Source organism: Anopheles funestus, chromosome 2RL, assembly GCF_943734845.2.
Source record: "Anopheles funestus chromosome 2RL, idAnoFuneDA-416_04, whole genome shotgun sequence".
Lineage (NCBI taxonomy): Eukaryota > Metazoa > Arthropoda > Insecta > Diptera > Culicidae > Anopheles > Anopheles funestus.
The window spans coordinates 89743933-89769427 of NC_064598.1; the positions used below are offsets into that span (position 1 = coordinate 89743933).

General features: G+C 43.6%; 1 protein-coding gene across 3 annotated transcripts; it reads left to right on the plus strand.

Moving 5' to 3' along the window:
* The first annotated feature begins 1508 nt into the window (after positions 1–1508).
* On the plus strand, positions 1509–25286 carry LOC125762098 (receptor-type tyrosine-protein phosphatase-like N). 3 transcript variants are annotated; one of them, XM_049423861.1, is made up of 6 exons: positions 1509–2389; positions 7592–7886; positions 16804–16857; positions 17250–18582; positions 18681–19973; positions 20080–25286. In XM_049423861.1, the coding sequence occupies exons 2-6, from the start codon at positions 7748–7750 to the stop codon at positions 20381–20383; spliced, it is 3123 nt and encodes a 1040-aa protein (XP_049279818.1). In that variant the 5' UTR covers positions 1509–2389; positions 7592–7747; the 3' UTR covers positions 20384–25286. The 3 variants fall into 3 exon arrangements, with proteins under 3 accessions (XP_049279818.1, XP_049279817.1, XP_049279820.1); XM_049423860.1 differs by lacking the exon at positions 1509–2389 and adding an exon at positions 3018–3665; XM_049423863.1 differs by lacking the exon at positions 1509–2389 and adding an exon at positions 4631–4837.
* Positions 25287–25495: the final 209 nt, after the last annotated feature.

The window sequence follows — 25495 nt, forward strand, 5'->3', positions numbered from 1 at the left end:
CCTATGTTTGTAGTGTAGTTGTTCTAGGGGTTTTTTTTGAGAAAAGTTCTTATAAGTATGGGTAGAACATATCGCGCACCGAACGATCATTTCATCAATCCAAAGAGTTGGAAAGAATGTGTGAACATAAGATAAGATAATGCTAGTTAGTATAATGTATACGATCACCAATTTAGTTAAGAAGTTACATCTTGCGTCCAGTGTTGCATGCCCTCCCGTAACACGTGTTTTGTTAATGGCATCGTTCTTCGAATATGCTTTCTCACGCACTCCACATGACCGATCTGTGGGTGAAGGGCACACACCAACGTTCCACGGTGAGACGCGCAATCAAGGCCATACCATCGGCAAAGTACACGGAACAGAAATCAAATCCATCGACAAAAGCCCCGATCTCATGTTGGATGGAATGAGTTGGCCGATTGGTACTGCGCAACACTTGTTTCAAGGATGTTCACACCACGCTTTGATGCTTCATCATCGTGGAGGGATGTTTTTTTCCCGCATGTCTTTTCTTTTAGCATACGAACACGACAGGAAGCAAGGACGACAAGAAAGTGTTAATGTGAACACAATTGAGGATGGTGTTGGCACTACCACCGGACGTCCTTCGGGAATCCATTTTGCATGGGCAAATGTTTGTGTGTTGTGTAAAAATACAGTCCTTAAGTGTGTAACATTGACAACATACTGTTCCTATATTTATAAGCTTAATTCTTTCGAGTGTTTACTCTAGCAGCTTGTTGCTATTTTTAGCCGAATGTAACCTTTTATACATATTTAATGCATGTGTGACTGAAGCTTAGTTTTCGGAAAACGGATTTTTTTGCATAAACGGAATTAGAGCTTTGTGTATAGATAGAATAAGATGCAGATAAGGTCACCGTTAGAGAGTTTTTATTTGATTTGAGTATTTTTTTACATAAATTTCAAATATTATTGTCCTACACCGTTACAGTATAAGCTCAATTTATTGTGGCAAATAGCAAGGAATCGCACTTTTAATGAAGAACCCATCAGTACGACTCGAATTAACTCAATGTAAACTTGTAAACGATCAAAAATAGCAACAAGAGCAAAAAACATTGTTTATGATGCTTTTTATCTGATATCTTTTTCTATTATCCTCTGTACCAGGTGCAAACAAGCGGGCCACAACGCGTGGGAATGGTCGCTTTCCGCGCGTGAAGTATGATATTTTATCAATGAGCAGCCCCAAGAGCGCATCTACGTCAACAGTTTGAACAATGGTTGGTAGTGTGTGAGCGCATCAAAATATAAGGAGACCAAAAGAAAAAAGCCACTCACCCACACACTGCAGTGTGGAAGGAATTTTTGTTGTTTCGTTTGTTGTTCGAAACATAGCAGGCCGTATCTTGGGTTTGCGGAGTCTGCGCTTTACGTGAATTTTTTCCAAATCGAACCCAAAACTACACGCTATCGATCGCACGGTTGTGCGTATGTGTGAAGCGCGTTCGCGCGAAAGGCGCAACAGTGTGTTTGGCTTCCAAGCATGGAGGTTGGTGTGGGACCGACGGTTGTACGGAACCCAATCACGTTTCGGAACTGAGCCGAACATGTTACACCAGCTTTACCTTCAACTGACAGTCGCGAAGCGTCATTCGCCAGCAAAATACGCACCGACGTAGAACGACGGGCTGCGTACAAGGAAAACTGCTGCTCGCCTAGGTCCGACATACAGGATCTACCGTGTGTAGTTAGCTAAAGTTGTTTGTTGCACTTTTTTGTCACAACCTACAGAACGCAAAACGGAAACTAACGAACAGAAAAGAAGGAAAAAGGAAAGAAAAGTACACAAAAGAAAACGCGCACTCTTGCACGCTCGAGTGGATAATTGTATCAATATACACAGTCTATGTGGAGCCCTCATTTTCTTCTCCTAGTGGATACAGAACACAAACAAAACGCATACGAACACATCCCCTTTTTTTTTGGTAAACAACAATACGTCCCAAAGCGATGCAGCGAAAACTGTGTGGATTTTACACCGTTACCAATATTGTGCTACAGAAAGTGCCTAGTGAATTTGTGTTTTGGAAAACATAAGAACAGCAGCATTACGAAACAGACCCACTGTTAACCCCGTATAATAGGGGAAGGAAACAACGCAGAGATAACAGCAGTGTGTGTGTGTGTGTGTGTATGTGTGGAAAAGTGTGAGACTGTTTTGGGCAGGGAGTTTTTGATTTTGTTTTGTAAGCACGTAAAAGCATACAGCAACCACACAACACCCCCCACTAGTGACGACAACGTGGAAACGAACGGTTTGCTAGATTGGAAAAACAAGGATAGCCGAAACCGAAAATAGAGAGAAACCCTTACCGCACACCGTAGGGCACGGCGAAACAACGGATCAACAAGATTAATGGTATGTTTGATGCGGTACAAAAATGATAACCTTATCTCATGTATCTTTTGTGCGTGTTTGTGGGTGTGATGGGTGTATAGGTTGGATACATTTAACTATTTATGATGTTTTGTTCATCGATTACTATGATTGATATTAGAAACACAACCGTTCTCTGGTTATTTTTAAAGGTGACAAGCGTGTTGCATACATTTAGGCTGTTTCGTAGCTTAATAGACATCAAATAATGCGAACGACAGAGACGATAAGTGAAACTGGTTAATGAAAATTAAATGTACCTCCGGTAATGAAAAGGGAAATGTACCCACTATCGGATAATAAATTGTTTTTTTTTTCGTTCTTGTTTTTCCGACTGTCCGGCTGAGTTCCGGATGAGTGAAGCTTTTTGAGAACTTTTAACCACCCGAAAGCTTCGTCGGGGGGCGGGTCGGTGTACACACTCACTCGCCTAAAATGCCTCAAGATCCCGGGCCAGAAGCACACAAAACAGGTGGAAAACCAGCCTGCCGCTGTGTATGTTTGTGTTGGTGTCAAACACTTTTGAGCGGAGTGTGCCACGGTGGCCCAGGTCACCCGAGCCGAACCGACGACGAGTGAACCGCTCAGTAGCCGGGGTTGCCCTCGGGCAGACATTCGCACCAGCAACGCTACCATATTGTGCCGTGTGTTCGCCTGGCGAACGGTTGCGTTTTTTCGCTCACACAGAAGGCGCTGCTGCGAGCAAGGCGTTTCTAGTGCTTTGCTACGCAGTGCAGCCTACACCGCTAGTGGCCCCACCGTGTGTGGGTGCATTTAGTGTGATTTTGTTCGGTGAAACTAGTGCCGTACCTAAGAAGGTCCGTGGCCGTCAGCCACTATCCCAACTGTACGGGTGGTGTGGTGCCGTGGTCCGTGTTAAGCAGCTTCCGATTACGGAACGGGCAGCAGTGCCATCGGCAAGCGCAACAAGAGGGGGGAAAAACCAACCCAAGTGATAGTGATTATTGTATTTTTAGTTTGATTTTTTTTTTCTTTTCGTTCGATCTGAGTTGTGTTCAGTTTGCTTGCTGTTTGCTTTCACCGCTCAGTTAGTACGGTTTAGTTTTGTGTGTCTTCAACCTTTTCCTTCCATTCCTACCATTCGTACGTAAAACCTTTTGTGTGCGGTTAAACGAGATCCATTTTCCGGGGTGAGAAAAAGTCATCTAAACAGCATCCGTGGGTAAAGGAAGATTCCATATTGGATCACAGCAGAAGAAAACTGAACGAAACTTGTGGAAATTTTCTACACAGCGAGGTAAAACAACGAAGATGGGTTCTAATTAAAAAAAAGAAAAGAAAAACATTTTAATAAGCAAACAAAATGAAACAATAGAGTTAGCTACATTTGACTTTAAATCATTTTTGTTAAAAAAAAACTTGTATTCACTTAGAATGTTTAATTTTATCTTATAAATAAGGGAAATAATATTGGTTTAGTAATACAATATCATTCGTAATAGTTGCGAAATCTTTCTACTTTTCTGCTACAAACGTACCCACTAAGAGAGAGAGAGAGAGAGAAAATATCATTCCGAAAATGATACATTCAAATAGATAAAGATACATCTATGCATTCATCGCACTCGTTCGTGCGGGTGGTAAAAGCTTTTTTCGTAGCTTCCAAAGCACTTACATCGTCGTAAAGGTGGAGACGCCTGGTGTCTCATGACAGCAACAACAAAAATAAGGATTCTTCCATAGATCGAACCAAGTGTTTGTGTTTTGTATGTTTGTGTGGGTGTTGTGTCCGTCGCAGGAGCACGAATATAGAGCTGTTATGTGTTTTTTTGGTTAAAAAAAATAAATGAGCATGAGTTAATCCTGTGAGTTCTGAGTGCGAGCACCCTTGTGGCACTCACACCCGAAAGCACTAACTCGATATTTCTGGTAACTGGTTTGTGTGCTTAACGAATCGCAAACAGACTACACTCACTAAAAGATACCACAGCGAAAAGGGAAAAAATCGCACTCGGAAACACACAAACACGGCTAACACTCGTAGGCTTCGTGTTGGTTTTGGTACTTTGGAGGATATCTTATCACCAATACCACCAACAGTCGCTGAAACCTTTCCCCAAAAACCATTTCGCGTCTTCCATGCTTGAGCCTCCGGAACCTGTTGACTTGTCTCTAAGCTTTGGAAGCTACAGGAATATATGCAAAAGCATTATGAGCCCCTTCGCTCTAACGATGGCGGGTGGCTTATCGTAAGCGGCAATCCGGTAAATGGTGCCAGTTCCAAATCCGACTGCAAAGCCTACGGAGCTTTTCGGTTACGGATTACAAACAATGTAGCGTAACGGTGCGTGCAAATATTCGATAACGGGTTTTGAGCAGTTTCTGGTCAGGACTGGACTGTTGTGTTTCTTTTCATATTTTTGCTTTGCTGTTGTCGTTGTGTAGGAGCTCTTTTGTCGCATCATACAGGTGATTTGTTTGTTACCGTGTTTCTTAATGATTATTTTGCGTGGCATCGAGTCTCGTGAAATTCCGAAATAGAAGCAAATCGCGCAATTTCAAATTGTGGTCCACCTTAACGGTAGTGACGTCTTTTTGCTTGAACGCCAAAGTGACCGTAGTGATGGTAGTTTATAGGATAATGACTTTTTTATGCTTTCCATTTTGTTACAATATTGAGTGTATTGTTTAATGCAAAAGACCACCTTAGTGAATTTGTGAATTTCGTTTTCGTTTGTGGCACTACAATGTCAAAACAATCTTGGCTTTCTTTAACTTGATTTTCCCGCAAGCAAGATAGTCAGTCCTGCGAACACGGGGTCCGGTCCAAATGGGATTTTATACTCAGTCCTGCCGTGTAGAGACAGACGCTGTTACAATCCCCACCGCCGATTTTTACCTTGGACTGTAAATTAAAAAAAAAATACAGCAAAACACAAAACAAAAGTTTAACGACTTGCGTTTTTTTTTTCATTTTATCAGTCCTCTCCAAGCGGGTGGAGGAGGTTCTTTATTGTCCGGAAAGTGCCTGTTGACCTTACGCTGACAGTTTGTTTGCCTGGAAAGTTTGCTTCCATTCGCTGGAGCAAGCATAAAACAGAAGAGCAACAAAAATCCTTTTATTTAAACATCCCCACTGGACAGGAAAGATAAAATCTCAGTTGTTAGTTTTCCCCTCGCTGGGAAGTGATTACTTTTAATGTCGTTAGCTGGACGTTAAACAATTACCACCCTTATTTATCCTATTAAGAAGCAACAGATAGACAGATTGTGAAGTTTGGTGTTTCGCATATTGCATACTTTTAGGCAAATTAGCAACAAACAGTGTTTTAAAATTTGTTTCTTATTTTTGCAAATATTAATATTCGTAACGTGAAGACAAAAATAAAATCTTGTTCAAAGTTTTGTTCACAAAATTAACTTACGTGCGCCTGTATGAACGACAGTCTGTCGGTGCGATGATGAATGTTGGGCGCAGAGGCGCGTAAACTAATTTTCCCTATTTTGTAGCATGGTAAACTTTACACAACCAAGCATCCGGGTACGGTGCGGTTCGTTACCGAACCTTGTTACAGTGGCTGTAATATAATAATGTACCCAATAAGTGGAGGCTTCGGTTGGGAATATATATATATCGTCGGCAGTAAAATAGATGCAAACTTCCACTGCAGATAAACTTATTCATTATTTTAGTTTGTACCTTTACGAAGGTGTGTAACGTTGGTGTACCATTATCACTTACGGGTTTACAAATTGGCTAGCAATTATGAAGCAATCCCCCTCCCTTTGGTATTGTTTTACTATTTCACGAGCATGAAACAAAGCGAAAGCGAAATGAATAAAAACTCTCCCGCGAGACACGTGCCCGACCATTGGCACTAACAGCTGGCACGTATTTGACCTTCAACTATTTCATCAAAACGTTTTTTATACTCCTTTGTAGTTGTGTTTTTTTTTGTTTGTTCATTAGTTTCCATGAAAAGCGTAGAATGTAATCAATTTCACTCGCGAAATGGTTGCTGCTTAATTTACATGTTTATCCAATTAAGCGCCCTTAGCGTAACTGACACTAGAGCTGACATTGAAGCGAAAAGTTTAACGAAATTTTCCACGGTCAAATTTATCACTGCGCACAGCGCGAACTTTTAAAAAACGTTCATTAAAACCGTTACGCAGTTCGATGCGTTCGATGGAGGCGCCTGGTACTTGTTGTGAATCCACGTTTCACTTGAACCTAATTACAGTTTTACATCTATTTACACAACGGTACGGTGTGAAGCGTTTCGTTTACCGTTCGAGCCACAAAGTGGCGTTTGAAAAGTTTTCCAATATACTTCCTGTATTGAGATTAACTTTTGTGTCTTTTGACGTAATATGGAGGGGTTGCAATATTGAAGATTAGATACCCGGAGCCGGTACACCCACGAATCGCTCGCAGCTTGTTTGTGTGTGATGAACTTCAAGAGGCTTCATCTTGAGTGAACGATATCGCTCTTAGCTCAAAGATGTGGGGAGAAGCCATTTTACAACCCATAAACGAAGCGTTCGATCCCACTTCCCGGACGACATCTTGTGGAAGAGTTTGACAGATCGCTTAGGGAATTAGGGACAGTCCATCCGAAAGGCATGCACGAGCACGGAATGCTAGCGAAATGGGGTTTGATAAAACGAACGTTTCTATCGAACAGCGACCAGCGCATGTTTACCTCAGGCCTGCAAAAGTCATCCCCTAACGCGAAGCAGAAATGAAAGTCACGTTCGATCAACTCCCCTTCCCACCTTCTCCTGCCGGAAACCGTTGTATGTTGTCCATATACAACATGGAAAGGCAATGGATCCATTCGACAAGGCCTGGGAAGATGGTTCTGGGTGGTGGCAAGCTGGAAGCTGTTTGATGGGCTATTATGGGTGGCCGACTTTTTCGATCCAATAAAGCCTACACACTTTCTGCCGGGGTTTTTGTGCTAAGCTCACTTCCAGCTGGTGCTTTGGTGGTAACGTCACGAAACCGGAATAACTGATGTCCGTTTCAATGTCCACACCTGCACCGAGCAGTAGTCAGCACATGCGCTGGGCTAATTTTCCAATCGTTTCCACTTGCTTACGCCTGGGTTAGTACGCCTGGGTGGAAAAACGGTTTTCCAACCGAAGCCGATGCGAGTGAAATTAATCGATCGACTTTGGATCTAATTTAATCATTTCTTTTGTCACTTTACTCCACAGTAATATTGGTGCACGCACGGACATTACACGGCACGGAAACACGCACGACTATCTGTACCGAACAAAAGAAAAAAGGGGGCGGCGAGCAGCTGTAAGAAACCGGAATCATACGCCAACACACCGGAACACTTTAAAGTGATGATCTAGAGCGCAAATATGTCAAATACTGACACATCGACGACAGTGGCAGCATGGACAAACATTTGGCAACATTTGATGCTGGCCGCCGGTCTGCTGGCGCTGCTGCTGTCCGGCGGTGGCACTAACATCCTTGTCTCGGCCGAGGGCAACATCGGTAAGTGGCCGTTTGTTTTGCTTCATTGCGCTTCCGGTTCCGGAAGCTGTCAAGGATCACCCAATCGTAGAGAGGCTTTGAAATCCTCTACAAAATACAAAAAAGGGGAGGATGTGAAATAAAAGAGTGAAAAGTTTCTGGATCGATAAAGCTCGATAAAGCCTAGCATTTGTGTGCAGCCCCGTCACTCAATCCGGTAAGGATTGGTTTGATTTCCTGGACGATGAAAGCGTGCTTGAATGTGAGCTGAATTTTAGATCTAATTTTATGTCCCGTTGAAACCATGCTTGTATCACGATTAAGCTGTATCGAGAGTGGTTTGAAGGATGTTTGTGCGTTTCCTATCTGTCCCTTCTTATGTGCTTGCTTACATAATGGAAATACAGACTCACGTACACGATGTTTTTGAAAGTATGTATGTCAACTTGTTCAGGGTTTCTTGCTGGAGGGCAAAGGAATGTAAGAATTGTTTACGTAATTCGATGGGAAGCTTTAAATTTGGCACAGTTTGTGTGATGTTTTCACTTAGAAAATGTGGAAAGATCTCCTCGGTTTTGATGAAACACATTCTTAAGAGGAGAAACACATTCTGCAGCTGAATAAAAGGACTTTTTTGGGATTTTCAAATGAGATGTATTTTCATGTAAATGTCTATCAAGCGTTAAACACATAAATAAACGTTTTCATAGGTCTTTTTTTTATTTTTAAAAAATACTAAGTTATCATACATCGCACTTGAGTAATTTGCCTGAAAGTATGCAATTTGCAAAACACATTACTCAAAGCTAAATTTTATTTGCCTAAAAGTATGCAATTTGCAAAACGCATTACTCAAAACTACATTTTTAAGTGTTTTTGCCAACGAAACGAATAAACATTGTAAATTGCTTATAAAAAAGAGTAAAAAAAAGAAAGTAAAATAACTCTATTCGGGGAAAAATTGCTCAAATATTTCCTTTCTCAAAACTTGGCCCGAAGACGTATGATGTGTAATATATTTTCCTTGATCAACATAAAACACTACGTCAGTGGAATGTTACCAAGGCAGGAGAAAGCTTTCTCAATCCTTATCAGACACGTAAATTACATCACACACACAAAAAACACCCCATTCGTGTTATGATTTAGTGACTGTTGCATAAAGATTCCCTGTTTGCTATTGATGTACGTGTTGCGCCGAGATTGCCCGACGTGTGCAGTGTTGTGTGGGAGTTGCCAAACACTTTGCCCCGTGCTCATGGTGCTGCGCAATGCACCTGCCTGCTACATTAAAATATTCCCACACGTACGGCCAGTGTTGTGCACAAAGTGCTTGCACACCGATGAACGGTTACGGCTTTCCCGAATGGCCTTGAATTCCCGGCCACCGGGGATGGGTATGGGATGCAGCTTTCCTTGACAGGATCGTTTGCAGCATATTTGCGTAGCAAATGGGGCTAGTTTTCCTGCTCGGTGAGCACTCCGGATTTGCAGGAATTAAAGAGTTAATTGGATTTTGTTTTTTTTCTGCTCTTACACCCTGTAACTGAGTTCATTTGTGAAGCACGTGATTGGATTTTATGTTATGAAAGTTTTTTTTTCTTCTTTTTCTATTAATATTTGCAGCAGTTTATGCTAATGCAGAAAAATGGTCTCTACGAACATCTAAACGCATGAAAAAAGCGCATCACTTCCCTTTTGCTACGCAGTTGAGCCAACCGACCGATCAGTCTATCAGTCCTTTCTAATGAGATCATTCTTGCGACATGATTCAATTTCGGGCAATGCAATCATATTGCACCGTGCAGGATACATCCATCCATCCGGCATCCGGTTGCATTAGCATCGTTTGTATCGAACACATTCACGTACCGCCCCCCAAATGGGCAGTCGGACGCACCGGAATTGCATCATTGCTGCACAACTCATATTTCTTCCGTTTTTTTCCCCCCACTGTCAAACGCAAAACGCAAAAACCCGTCTCGTTATTGGCCTGGGGTGCCAACTGAAGCAGAAGTAGAAACGTTTTGCACTCGGTTACATTTCTTTTTCCATCACATTCCAGTCGGCAGACAGTCTGCTCGTGTTGGTGCTCTGGGCAGTGGGAAAAACTGTGTCGGTCAGCATCTTTTACTGTCCATCCACCGACAGGCAGGAGCAAGAATGTGCCACAGCGTTTGGTGTATAAATATGTCTATGAACATTTTTATTGCACGCTCGCAACGGCTTTCCCATCCCATCTGATGGATGATCATTCGTGGGGAAACTTGGCCTTGATGAAGGTGGAAAAATAAGTCTTTCTAGTGCCACGGTGAATCGCCTGAACCGCCTGAAGACTTCGGTGACGGTGGACGGTTTGCGACATGCAAAGAGCATGGCTCAGTAGCTTGAATAGGATTAAAATCATAATCAATGCGGACGAGGCGAACGTTACGCTTCCCGGCAGAGTGGAGTGGAGGGTTTCGGATCGTGATGGAAAACCCTCGTCTCGTGCTCGGTTGCGTTGAAGATTGGATTAATGCTGCAGGTGGGTTATTATGCTAGGGCGATGGATGGGCAAAAAAGAGGGGCCCGGGACTCCATTCGGAAAGCGGATTAAGTGCGAAAGGATTGTTTAAAATAATACCATCACTGGAAAGGTTTATATTAAGCTTTCGCACGAGAGAGAGACTACCCCTAGGGATTGTCGAGTGTGAGAGAATTTGTGGAGTATATTAAACGAGTTTTGTTTTATTATGATATCAGTGACAATTCCGGTTGCTATAATATCCTTCGGCGATAATGTAAATTAATGTGTTTTTTTTGTTTTGTGACCGACCTTCATACAGGAAACTGCAACTGAATAATTGATTAACCTGTCCTTGTTTGACCTTGTAACCTATTCCTTCCCGCTGTGTTCGACGCGGTAATAGGATGGTGATAATTAAATAAATGTATTTTCCAACCTGTTGTGGACAGGCGAGCTGCGATAAATATACATTTTCTTCCATCTTTTTGCAAAAGGTGTGTAAAGGTGTGTGCTCGTAAGAGAGCGCAAGCAACGTCCACACCTAAACGATGGTACAAAATGGAAGTTAGTATTAATTTGTAACATAATCCATACACCTCCACGGCATCCAGAGCTTTTGGCTCGTGTAGCAAGATGCAAGATAGTGCTATCAGTTTTGGAAGCCATTTTCTATCAATTCTTCGTTAGGGAAAGATGATACAAACAAGCGAAGAAGACCTGGATGGATACCTGAAGGCAAACGAACGCACTAGCAGCTGTCCTGTGAAGGATAATTCCGGGATTGGTTGTTTTGTTAGATCGATCGTTGATAAGGGGATTTTTTTTTATAATGGCGAGAGAGACTTTCTGTTTATTGAAAGTGGACGATGCTATCGATAGCCCATCAATGGTAAAGCTTTCGACCATTTTTAGTGATCCTTTCGCTTGGCTTTTTGTATCACAAAGAGATTATGAAAAGGAGCATTAACATTGAACAAGGACAACTTACCCATCCTGGCGGAATTCTTGTCATCCACCGTCCAAGATGTCGGAATGTCATTGACAGTCTATAATCTGTTGGAATTTTGTGGGAAAAAGAAGATGAATAATGAAACATTTTTTGTAACTTTTTCCTTTCTCGATTGCACTACAATTAATCCGATGGTCGGTATAAAGGAAACCATACAGTACTGTGGATTTTTGTGCTTGAGTGTAAGTCCACTTGAGGCAGGTTAAATATCTTTTCCCGCTGGGCGGAAAAGCTTGTTGAAGTTTGAAGAATTGTCTCGACCATTTGCAGTTATGTTTCGGGGTAAACATTATAATCTTTTTGTGGGTGGAAAATATACACGTAGGATCCTTAAGAAGGATTACTCTTCTTATATGCTTTTATTATATTTTTAAATTATTCAACATTAACTTAGCGCAGTATAAAATATTCTCACGCGCAATGTTGTAGCGAAAGCGAGATGAAACTTGAACCTGATGATGACATACCTTAGTGGCTCCCACGAGACTCCACACACCCTACCCTTATGCTACGGTGGGGTGTAGAAAATGATAATTTATTCCAAACATATGCTTTCACGCTTTGAAGTAGCAGATAACTCGGCTTCATAATCACCCCTCACGGGTACGATAAAAGTGGAGCGTACGTGATTAAGGTTGTAAATAAAATGAGCCAAGATGTGGCAAAATTACCTGTTGGTTTGAGAACCGGTGCTTGACGAAGTTAACACAGCATGGCGTTTTCGGTGCGCTTGTTACCAACTGGGTTAATCTGAGTATTTGCCCGTTAACTAATATCGATTTTAAATTGCGTGATGTGATCAAAAGATGTAGAACAGATTGTTGAAATTTATTTACGCCAAAAATTATGCAATCCGCATGACAAATTTAGCTTAGCTGACTGTTTTTGGCATCTTTTAAGTGATTTCGCTTAGAAGTACCATTCAAATGGTAAATAAATAACGGTGACATTCGACCTTCGAGCTTTCGTGCTTATGAAATTGTATTTTTGCTTTTCAGTCAATCGATACTGGTGTGGCAAAAATAAGCCATTTGTTTACCAATTCCGAGATTTAATTCAAACTTTCTATTTTACATACTTTAACACACGTCAACAGTACACTTTGGCTGGCAGAATTTGCCAAAAAAAAGCTCGGCTATTGTAATAGATTTTTTGGAAAATGGGTGCCAGCAAAAAAAAACTTCAGAACCGGAAGCACCACATTAAAACCGGCCTAACATTGACGTTGCAACTTTGGCACGTACACGTACACGGTTGTGCGTGCGTATACCCGCCCGAATGCCAAAGGTTGAACCGTTTCAGATCGAGAGAGAGAGAGAGAGGGAAAGAGAGAGAAAGAAAACCAGTCGCAACTCAAAAACGACCCACGCTTGATTCTATCTGGATGGTCGAAGGGAAAACTGTTGGCATAATAATATATTGTCGTGCTAAAGCAAAACAAACTGGATAAAAATTATGGCATCGCATGGTAAAATGGGCCGCGGAAACACCGGTCCCGAAACTTTTTACCGTACCACGGTTTGACGTCATTCGCCCCTTTTCTAGCGAGCGAGCGTTGAGCGATGAGAACTTACTGCTCCTTCTCCTCGTGTGAGTTCCTTTACTGTCCGAAGCCGGGGGATGGTTCTCATTTAGCAGTAAACCTTAAAAAAAAACACAGATAAAGCGTCACACTGAACATTGAACGGTGCTCGCCGCAGTCAGTTGACTGCGTCAATTTGACAGCTTATCACTCGTTTGTTAGTATTTTTCCATGCCAACAAAATGCGCAAAACAAGCATGGGCCGAAAGTGGGGTGAAACGGTGGCGGAAAACATCGCTTTGCTATGCTACTAATTCATTTGTGTTGCTTCCATAGCACGACGGTTATCTACCATCAAAGCGACCGACCCGTACCCGTGGATTGAGCTTGTGTGGGTGTACGGTGCCATTCCAAGGGCACGCAAGAGGAATAGCGGGAATGGAAAAGCTTTTATTGGAATGCAGGATTAAATTTCAACAATGTAAATCACAGCAAAGACAGGTGCACATTGTTGTTCTGCTGGCGTTTCCAGACAATTCTGTGCCAATAATAGACACTCAACGCCATTTTACCACCGGACGCATACAAAGCGCATGAATCGCGGACATCAATTAAGGGAATTTCGGCATGATATTCACTCGAGTTGGCGTTCGCAATAAAACGTATTGCTTCAGTTAAAGCTTAATAATGGCAAAAATAAATTACACACTTTGCTTTGAATTTCATTTAAGCTTTCGTTTGACGTCATTTTATGTCAAAATGTTAAGCTTCTAATTACTTTTTCGCACGCAAGAGCAGAAAAAAATAACAAAACTCCCCGACCAGACAAGCGAAAAGGGAGGCAAAATTCTTGCACCAACGTCGGTGTTCATGTGTCACGAACAGGGAACGGGCACTGTACGATGCGTGCCCGGAGATGTTCAACATGTTCTTACAAACTTTTTTTTTTATTCCTTTTTTTTCGCTCCATTACTTACGCCTCTCATGGTAAGAGGATCGTAACAAAAACAAACGAAGCTTTTGCTTCGGATCGAAATTTCGAACTAAGGTTAGTTAAAAAAAAGCGTCCTACGAGATGCATGCATGTAACATGCATGGTAAATGGAAATTGCACCGATAGAGTAACGAAACGTCTTCGTGGAAAATGCTTCCACAAAGGAAGAAGCAAAAACGGTGAAATAATTTCACTTCCCCGAGGGTATTCCGAAAATGGTTCCGAAGCTATTTTTAGTAGCCACCACCTACGATCGGTGCCTGCTGGTTAACAGGTTTTTATTTTATTGAAATGTTGTTTAATATTCCTCCCAGCAGGATGGGAATGGCATGTGTGTGTGTGTGTGCGAGTATGCGCTTGTTAGAAAGCACAGATTCACAGATGGTAAAGAGAACAGAAGCCCGCCAAATGGTGACAGTTTTATACCGTTCGATTAAGGGCGCAAGCATAAAAAAAACATATACGACACGATATCTAACCAGGATATGAAGCATCAGGAATGGTATTTTTGCTTCCTTCCTTCCCGACAAACCTTCCGATGAGCCTTCGTTTTGCTGATTCCAACCTCCAAGCCAAGGAATTTATTTCATCACCCCGAACCACCCAACACAACCATCACCGGGTGTGCTTTCAGAAAGAAAAGCATATGTTAACTAACCCCCGGGAGTGGTGGGGTGGTCTTCTCGAGTAGGTCGAGTGCCGTGGGAAGCCGTCAACAAGCGACCGATCTATTTATAGCTACCCGAGGTTGGAATCAAATTGAAACGTCACGAGTCAATCGACGGACCGATATCGATCTGGTATTAAGTGCTGATGCTAGTACCTGTGTGTGCCTGTTGAAATGTGGAGAAAATGAATTGGTTTCTATCTTGGAAAATCTTTGAAAGTTGCTTCCGGGCTGAACTTTTTTTGTGGACAGTTTCTGAGGTTTATCACTTTAAAGATAGTCTGTCGAACTCAAAAAACACCCAAAACGCTTGACATGTTCCAGTGTGAAACATTCTTAGTGCGATAGTTTCACAGCTAGCTTCAGCTTCAATAAAGTCGCGCCTGAAGATATGCAATACCCTGTACATGCTATTTGACGTAAAAAAGATCTAAAAAAGATCGTAATTGCATAATTTTTCGGCGGTCCCGTAATTTCTTCGTCGTTCTTCGGCTCACCTCCCCGGGAAAAAAAATTCAATCAATTTCATCATTCATCATTACAACCTTTCTTCACTTTGTCGTTCTTCTTTTCGGCATAAATTTCATTACGATCCGGTGCGTAATTTGGGCGCTTTCGTCCTATTTGCCTAGAATCCAGTTTTTAACACAGACAGATGACATGATCTAAGCAAAATATAATCACAAAATAATCATCATAAATCATTGAATGCTTCATCGGATCGCCTTTACGCTTCGGCATACCGTCAGTTCTATTTGGAAAAGCATACAAACATAAAGGCACTACCACCGACCAAATCAATATTTTATGCAAGCTACAAAACAGACGCCCCAAAAAAATACGCCACCGAATGAAACGCCGCTAGGGAGTGCTAACCAACGCCACCCGGGCTGAAGCACTTTTCATGTCACCATCGAAAGAAATAAACCACTCACCTAAATGTCAGATAATCCTGTCACATCCTTCACCGGACACCGGATGGTCCGCGAAGGTGGAAAGATGGAAACGATATGCGAAGGACTGTTTGGTCTGTTCGCTAATGAGGTTGGACAGAAGAGATGAGCTGGCTGCAAAACATCCACATCCCAGGCACGAATCGCTGGGTTGTAAGATTCTGCAGAAAAAAGGGCTTCCTGTGCACATTATCAGCGCTAAAGATAGGCCCCAAGAGGGACGAATGTGATGTGCACACCAGCTCCGGCATTTGCTTGTTGGTGTCTGCTTGCCGTGTATTGTGTGCAATGAACAAACAGACAACAAAAAATAAGTCGCATGTAGGAAATGAAATGTCTTGGGAGGCTCCCAAGATGCTCTACGGTGGGGTTGGGGGGTTATCTGCCATTTTGTTTTCCAACCCATGTATGTCCTTGAAGTCATCATCTGCGATGCAGCCTGGGAATTGTAGCACAGCAATTCCAAGAACGCATTCATCAGCCGTATTCTGTTTGTATCGACCCGAGAATCCTCATTGCCATCGCAAAACCCATCGCAGCTGGCAAATGATTAAGATTGAGTCAGCCATTGTATTTTGGTGTGCTTATCATTCGCAGTTTTTCTTTAAATCTACTCCCATGATGCAAAAGCGATCTCAACCGAGGCGATCTACTATCTCTTACGCTTCGGTTGTTTTCGTAGCTTTCGAGTTTATTTATTAATGCAGTGGGCTTTCATCAAAAGCTTTCATCCTTATGCCTAAGTCTTCGTTTGCTCCCTGTCACACGCCAATGGTTAGAGGATGGTACAGAGACGTACCTCCCACGAGCGGCGTTACAGAGATACTTTCGATAATGCATCTGCGGGTTTTTACATTGGAAAACTGGCACGAGTGTACCATTACGGCTCAACCAATCACTCAAAGTCGAAAGACGGTAGCGAGTGGGTTGCTCTTTACGCCCAGTGAAGCGAAGTACACCCGAAAGGACAGGCAATGAGCTGTCGGAACAAAAGGACATCTTTAAGGCGTTGGATAAGAACCCGTGAGCCGTGCTTCAAACCGGTCTCGTTTGTGGAAAATCCTTCCTTCAATATGCCATTAAAGTTATCACGATGCTTTATCTGTGTCTGCAGCCGTCTGGAGAACAAATGCAAATGGTTCAGTAGAGTATTCTTACTTGCGTAGAATAATTTTTCACAGACGGAACATACTTCATCCCATTGTCTGATTTCGTTGGAGTATGCTCTTGACTAATCACTATCTAACGATCGTATTATCGGTGTTTTCTCTTGCTCTATTCCAGGTTGCCTCTTTGCGGAAACACTTTGCCTGGAACACCTGGAATGGTGCTACGATGGTAAGTATCACTGTACTAGGCCTTCCGCTAGTGCTTTTCAGGGTGGATGAATATTTTATCTATTGGTTTGAAGAGCATTATTCTCGTCCCGTTTTAAAGACTGAGGACATACGAGAAACGGAACGAGATAGTATGTATCCACTTCGTTCGTAGGGAAGTTGCTTGATTGCTATCAATCAAAACCCACGGAAAAAGTGTCAGTTTTTGATGGACATAACGGGACACGCATTAAGTTATGTTTTTGTTTTTCTCTCTCGAAATTATTACCTGGAATAGAAGATCTAACGGTGTATAAGTTGCCTAATTAGTTTAGCTCTCACGACATTTTGTGATTGATCTTCATTTGCTTGTTGGATTACTGATGTTGTCCTTTAACGTTTCCATCCCACCAGACTTCGCCTTTGGAAAGTGTCTACCGCAGTATGGGCTCGAGCCGGAGGAACTCTTCCGGAAACCGCTGGAGGAGGACCAGAGTCGCATCCTGGCACGTATGCTCGAGGAGCTCCAGGGAGCCGGCCTCGGCTGGGAGCACCCGTTCACCCAGTGTCGCATCCAGGGTGCACTCTTCGCCATCCGCACCAACTCGGAGATCCCGCAGACGCTGTGCGCTAGTCTAGCACCGGATCCCGAGATCCTGGGTCCCCAGAGTCCGCTTGCTTTCGTACGCTTCACACCGCCCAACGAGGAGTACGCCGATGAGGTATACTATCCGCCACCGAAGAAGGCGTTCGCGAAACAGCAGCTCGAGTCGCCGGTCGAATTGGACATCCTGCCGGAAGTGATTCCGTTGGATCCACGCGGTACTTCGCTGAATCTCGATCGGACTCGTCTGCAGGAGCTGCAGCGACGGATTGCTCTTGGACGAATGTTGAAGCAGTACGATGCCGATCAACAACAGCATCCACCCGACGTGACGGACTATCTGGATGGGGGTGTTGATCTGAACGAGATCGAGGATAGCCAGCTGTTGCCGTTCAAGGCACCGGAAGGTGAGCGCGAGTGGGCGTACGGAGCGAGCAAACGTGGATCGACTGGATCGGGTATCTTCCGCGATCAGCAGACAGGGAACGATGAGGAACGTGCCCTAAGGGAGCTGGTGGAGCGCTTGACACCGGCGGACGTAGATCCGGAGTTTGAGTACATCTATCCGAAGACATCATCCTTCCGGGAGTACGCGAAAGAGCATCACATTCCGAAGATTTCGAACTTTGCGCCGGAAAACGTTAACCGATTGCAGCAGGAAGCCGGAGCAGCTAAAGCGAACGATCCGAACGTGGACAAGTTCTACACGCATCCGCACAAGGCTGTATCGCATGCCCGTAATGAAATACCAGCATCGGGAAACTTCCGCGAGTCGGCTGTGGCAGCGTATGCACCGGGTCCGGAAGCGGGCGGTTTGTACACGGAGGGAGGTTTCGTGTACGTTCCAAAGTCGGGCGGTAGACCCGGCAAGGACGAAGCACGCACCCTGCTGGATAACATTCTTGGCTTTACCAGACGCGAACGGCTAGACGTAAAGAAACCGGGACCTCCGGCTGCACCACCACCGTCCGGCCAGAGTCCGAGTGAACCACCGAAAGAGATGGCACCGACGGCGGAAAAACCTTCTGAGGACGGTGAAGATAAGCGGCCCAAGTCGAAAAAGGAACTGTTTGCCCACACCGACGATGATCATGCACCGCACTCGGTCGATACGGAGTACGCGCACGTTATCCTAAAAAACCCGTAAGTGATTTTGGTGGCGTGGTTTTATTTAAATTGCCTACATTTAGGCGTTATATCGGGGAGAAGTTTTTAATTTCTTTCTTTCCGTGTATCCGCAGCATCGACAACTGGAAGGATGGTTCACGGATTGTGGCCGCTCTTGCGGAGTTGCTAAACATGCAGGGCTACTTCACGCATCCACGGGTCGACCGGCACGAGGTATCGTTCCGTGTTGAAGCGAATCCGGACCGCAAAACGGCTGCCGATGTTGCCAAGCAGATCAACGATAGTCGCTTCAAGAACAATCTGTCCCGCCGGTTGGGTGTGCTCGTAATACAGGCCGGTGTCGGTGACAAGACGAAGGAAATGGATGCTGTTTCGTCGCAGCGTTTGAAGCGTGTTGAAGACGGACCGAACGTTACGCACGTGATGGCGTACATGTTTGCCGGGGCAGGAGCTGCAGCTGTCATCGTTGTGGCGATGACACTGTTCCTCATCCGCAAGCACGATAAGAAAAAGGACAAACTGGGCGGGCTACAGTCGGGGCTGGGCGGTGGCGATAGCTCCAGCAAAGACTATCAGGACCTGTGCCGGGCGCGTATGGCCGGTGGAAAGACTGGACCGACGGGTTCCGATTCTCCCGGCGGACGGATAACCGCGCTGACGAAGGAGGCGGAAGCCAGACCTCCATCATCTCGGTCGAGTACATCTTCCTGGAGTGAAGAACCGGCGCTAACGAACATGGACATTTCTACCGGACACATGGTACTATCCTACATGGAGGACCATCTGCGCAACAAGGGACGATTGCAGCGCGAATGGGAAGCACTCTGTCGGTACGAGGCGGAACCGAGCGCACGTGATGCGGCACTGCAGTCGCAGTGTGCGCCACTGAACCGCCCTGGTGCACCCTTACCGTACGATCACTCGCGTGTCGTGCTAAACCATCTGGCGAACGCGGAAGGCATGGACTATATAAACGCTTCCACCATCACCGATCACGATCCGCGCGCTCCAGCGTATGTGGCCGCCCAGGGACCGATGCAGTCGACGTTGGCCCACTTCTGGCAGATGGTGTGGGAGCAAGGTGCGGTCGTGCTGGTTGCCTTGTGCCGCTTGCAAGAGAATGGTGAACCGGCGTGTGCTCGCTACTGGCCAGAAGAAGGCGCCGAGGTGTACCACATCTACGAGGTGCATCTGGTCAGTGAACACATCTGGTGCGACGATTATCTTGTGCGATCGTTCTACCTGAAGAACCTGCGTACCGGGGAAACGCGCACCGTGACCCAGTTCCACTTCCTGTCCTGGCCACAGGGTGGTGTACCAACGTCCGCCAAGGCACTGCTGGACTTTAGGCGCAAGGTGAACAAATCGTACCGCGGCCGTTCCTGTCCGATCGTTGTCCACAGCAGGTAAGTCGGCGTGCGCCTAAATGTAGGCAATGTTATATACATATTTGGATTACTGTTCGCTATATGCTTATGTGTGTTGTGTTTGTTTTCGTCCCTACATTATCAGCAATGGATCCGGACGTACCGGTGCGTACATTCTGCTCGATCTGGTGTTGGGTCGCATGAACAAGGGCGCCCGAGAGATTGACATTGCCGCGACACTGGAACATTTGCGCGATCAGCGTGCCGGACTGGTGGCCACCAGGCAGCAGTTCGAGTTTGTGCTGATGGCCGTCGCGGAAGAGGTCCATGCCATCCTGAAGGCTTTGCCACAATCCACCAGCAGCAACAAAGGCTCGCAGGATCAGGAAAAGGATGGAAATGCAGCACCGGATGCAGCAAAGACCGGCGACAAACCAGTAGACAAGTAAAAGATCAATGCGATTAGTTGAGCTTAGTTCGAATAGGACAGTTTTGTTTTAATAGTAACAATTTTGTTTTGTTTCATGAGATCTGAAGTTTGAAAATGATAAGCTAAAGGATCGAGCAAGTGGATTGAATGTTGAGTAAAGTTTACATAATTTAGGTTCCGTTGTGCTTTCGTATTTTACCTAATGAGGAAGACTTGAGGAGGTGTTTTTGGTTTCTTCTTGGCTTTAACGACCTTACAGGTCACGCCGGCCATTTCTGGCTTACTAGACTTATTTTTACCACGTAGCCGGATAGTCAGTCCTTGCTACGGGGGGACGGTCCGGATGGGATTTGAACCCGGTCCGGCCGTGTGGACTGGCGCCGTTTATCACATGCACCACCGGGCCGCCGTTTTTGGTTTAAGTAGATTAATTTAAAAACCCAGTTTCCAGGCTTTGTATTCCCACTTAGGGATGGCTGTTTAAGCTGAAAGCACGAAACATTGGCATATGACGACAAACAAGCTATCGGATTTTTGCGGAAGAATCGATTAACTAGACCCACGCGAAGCGAACCCGGATGCACGCACTCAAAACGGAAGACGGCACAAAATGAATCGAACTGGCAAACAAAAAAAACTATATATATATAAGAAAAACAAAACACACACACACATACACAACAATCGCTCACAAAACACACACACATACATATGCACGGTAAAAGTGAAACCGTTCTGTACTAAAGCACCAACCAGCAGGCAGCAAATGTGCTGTAACGTGCTGTACTGTCAATTTTTGAAAATCCAATCAGCCGAGAGCCGGATCAATCGACGGTATTGTACACGGATTGTCCGTTTGCCGATCGGTCGACTTTGCCCACCAGCCTGCAAAGTGGACCGATCGGGTGTGAGACGGCGCACATTTGTACCGTGCACTAAGATAACAAGGCAGTAACCGAAATCGACACCTTCTTTTGAATATCATCCTTGCACAATGGTTTTCCCCGCCCAGCACCAGGGGACAGCACTAATGCAAGAAAGCAACAATGGCAACCGTTCTAGGATACCTTTGAACCAACGGAATACTTATCATTAACTTAATCACATCAATCACAATGTTACTTACTTGGGAGGGTGGTCCACCATGTCCACCTCCAAAAACCGAATCACCTATGTACCTCGTGTAATTTGCATGAAACGTACAGTAAAAACTGAATCATTTCCACTTAACTTAGCAGCGTGTGTCTGCGTAGCTGCGGACGGGTACGTTGATGGCATGGCCAGATGGATATTTATCCTACCACTCTACCCCTCTTACAAATGCATACAACAAAAAAAATGGAGATACAAACGTCATACATATATCTATACATACACATTATTATACATAAATATATACATATATATATATATATATATATACATATACATTATATTATATTAAAGCAAAAAAAAACAAGAGAGAATATGTGGGAGATATAATGATCCCTTAACTATTTTAAGCTACTAAAACCACTGGAGCTGATAATGATGATTATGATTATATGGGTGAACAAAGAAGAAAAAAAAATAGTGAATTGAAAAGTATATATTTTGGGTGGGGATATGCAGAAGCTAGTTTGGGACATGAGGTTCGTTTCGTACAAAATGGCGATTCAAAATCGCTCACATCACACGTGGAATTCATAGCACAAAAAAAACAAGAAGAAACCCGAAACAGCAAAAGCGGAGAAAAACGAATGCGCGCATTCGTCGAGACCGATCTCGAGCTACAAGCGTACAGTCTTAACCAGTGCAGCTATTAGGTAGGAGTAAATTTAACAAAAAAAAAAACCCACCCTAGGATAGATGTTGGGCAGCACATTTGATGTGCTTTTGTTATTAGCAGACAGGCAACAAACCATCCACAAGCAAGCAGCAAACAGACAACCAAAAACTACAAGCAGAAAAGAAGCAAAATTTAATTCACACCTCTCACATCTCACGGTAGTGAGAAGATTGCCGCGGGAAGTAACTCACCGCAACAACACGAACGAACCACGTTTTTGAGGGAAGAAAAAGGATACAATCGGAAAGGTGAATGGGAAGGCGTGACGTTGGGAGTATGGAAGGGAAAGAAAATATATATTTTTTGATTCCTTATTGTAGAAACAGCCGTAACACGCCGGTCTCTACTGCAATCGCTAGAAGCGAACGAGCAGTGCAACAAAAGTGAACGCAAAAGCGGTACGCGACAGAAAAAAAAACGTTTACAGCGGTACACGCCGTTCAGTAGTGACGTTTGACGTTTGACATATGTCATTGTTTTTGTTTGTGCAGCGACACTCACTTCTCCGTTAGTAGTAGTAGACAGGTGCGCGTACGTGCTGTCAACCATCTAGTATACATACTCACACATATAGAAAGCAGCAAACCTGACACAGCAAAACAAAAACCAAAAAAAAAACAAACACACACTCATACTACACGTGAAGAAGAAAATACATTTTAGTGTTTATTAATACGACCCTCCCCATCAAAGCGAGAAAGCAACTAGGCGATGTGTAATTGTTCGATGAAAATGTGTACTTTATGAAAGTAACGCAAAACACGTTATGCTTATTCCAATTTTACCCATTAGTGATTTAATGTGTGATTCAACGTATGCATGTTACTAAAAGCTACCCAAAATGAAACAAACAAACAAACAAAAAACCATACACACACACACATCCCACCCCGAGTGCTATCTAGAGCGGCAACTATCGGGAGTGTGCGTGGTTCACTTATACGCCTGTGTGGCGCACGTAAGATGAGCAGATATTGTACTGGTAGCCGTACCAGGTTAAGTGTTATCCCTTACCGTACAGCTCAAAATGCAAACAAATGGCCTTTCGCTTAGGCTAGCGAAAGCAAGCAAGCTCGACCGAATAAGCGTCTCACACACACGCACGGACCGTTAACATGGCAGCTTGAAGCCCTCAACTCCAGCCTGTTGAGGGATTCGAGCCTGTCGGGGTCGTCGGTATGTGTGAACGTAACGCGGGACGCCTTGAAGCCAATCGCGATCTAGAAACAGTAAAACCAACATGGCGCACACTGATCCCTTTCGGTGGGCTCGTTTGTCCTGTTTGGATGTTTGGAACGGTATGGAGTGTTTGAATGATCGTAGACAAAAAAAACACATATTATAGCTATATTTCGGCCGTTTACACTACCTTTTCGGCTGTTTTTTTGGGGGCATTCAATTTCCAATCAACATCGCAACAAAAAGCTAAAACCACAAACAAAACGATGGCAAAAAAACGAACTATTCTAATCAACTAACTAACTTACTACTGATACTGACTGATAATGGACAACTGGATGGTGATGGAATGGTGGTAAAGTTTGATAAGGGAACATGTGTAACAATCGAATCGTTCGCAATCCGATGCGGCGACATTCTTTTGTATGCGTGAATTTCTTCAGCACGGAACCAACACCGTTCACTGTTACGCGAACATCTTTCTCACAACACTTTATATAGATGTATTACAACAAAAAAAATAAAATAAAACACATACCGCACCACCAAACGGGCCAACCGGAAATGGACCAGAAACCCGAGGCGCCATGTTGCGATTGAGCGACAACAACTATAAATATGCTATATCAATACAACAAGAAACAAATGTACTAAAAGCGACAGCAAAAAAACAAGCTCTACGAAATAATACGGGCGCGAAAGATGGTGGTGGTGATTTGTTTACACTTTACAAAAGAACGACGGCAAATCGGGAAAACAATGGAAAACAACATGAATCACAAGAGAAGAAGAAAGAAAAAACAAAATCTGCAAAAAACGAGACATGTGAATGGGGGCAGGTGAGAGAATATTTAAAAAAAAACGAATTAATCAGAGACTGAGTAAAACAAAACAAAAAAAAAACAAACTACAATTACACCTACTTCCTGTAAAAAGGAGTACACGTTTCGACGAAACTATTTTTGAATCTGTTAACCTTAACCTGTTTGAAGCACAACGCGAACACGCGCTTATCTAAGTAAGATAAAGATGAATTAATAAACCGGATTATGTTTCATAACAACTCTACTTCAAACCAACCAAATTCGCACTGTTTCTTAGTACATCTTTTGACACGTAGTGTTTGTAGTGTTTCAATCGTTCTTGTCTACCAACGTTCTACCGACACAATGGAAATATGTTTTGTTTTTTGTTGTACATTCCTTTTCGTTTAGCTTTATCAACCGTACATTCACAACACATTACAAACAACACAAATTATGTTGTTGAAAACACTAAACGAATCGAACGGAACCAATGGAACCCGACAAATGCACCGCTAGGAAAATGGCCAACGATGAAACGGATAAACGAATATAAATAAAAAAAAATTAATGAACAAAAAAAAACCAAACACAAAGGGAAACTCATACAAAACTGTAATGAATTATTATATATATGATACTTTTTTGAGCTATTTCACATAACATTATATAGACATATACATTTAATGGGGGCAAAAGAAAAACAGAAGAGCAACAGGAGAGAAAAAAAAAACAAACAAACAAACCAACATATGAACAGTGCAGGAAGCATATACGGACGGACGCACTTTTAAACGGGATTTGTAGAAACGTGAAATAATCGAACAAGCGGGAAGAAACGCTACGCTGCGGCGTAATGGTACGCAATGCAAAAAACAAACCGTGGCAAAAGGATGCATCCCACTATGAAGATATACTATAGATATATATACATGCATTATATACATTATATACATATACAATGTCAATAGCATCCCTCCTTCTTCCCACAAAACGAATAAAAACACACGTTTACTATACAACTCGTAAAGATAATCACCAGCCTCCCCACATCTTCTATGTGCCGCCCAGATTCCCAGACACACTTGGCTGACTTCAGTTTCAGTCAAACAACCTTGAAGAGAGAAAAAAAAACACATTGAAAAATGTTTTGTCGCTTATTGTGTTTTTGCTTTTTTTGTTTTTTGTTTGCAAAAAAAAACACGTGCACATTTATAGCAGCAACCGATACCGGCACGTTGTACCCTTTGGCGTCTACTTCGATGAAATCGTACAGCGGTACGGTGAGCGAGAACATTTGTACAGCGGTTGTATGCTCTTT

What these genes read in the sequence shown, in the direction of transcription:
- LOC125762098 (XM_049423861.1), top strand. Translation starts at nt 7,748, where the DNA reads ATGTCAAATACTGACACATCGACGACAGTGGCAGCATGGACAAACATT. An exon ending in CACGTTATCCTAAAAAACCC is followed by an intron (nt 18,583 to 18,680) that starts GTAAGTGATTTT and finishes GTGTATCCGCAG; the next exon opens with CATCGACAACTGGAAGGATG. An exon ending in CCGATCGTTGTCCACAGCAG is followed by an intron (nt 19,974 to 20,079) that starts GTAAGTCGGCGT and finishes CTACATTATCAG; the next exon opens with CAATGGATCCGGACGTACCG.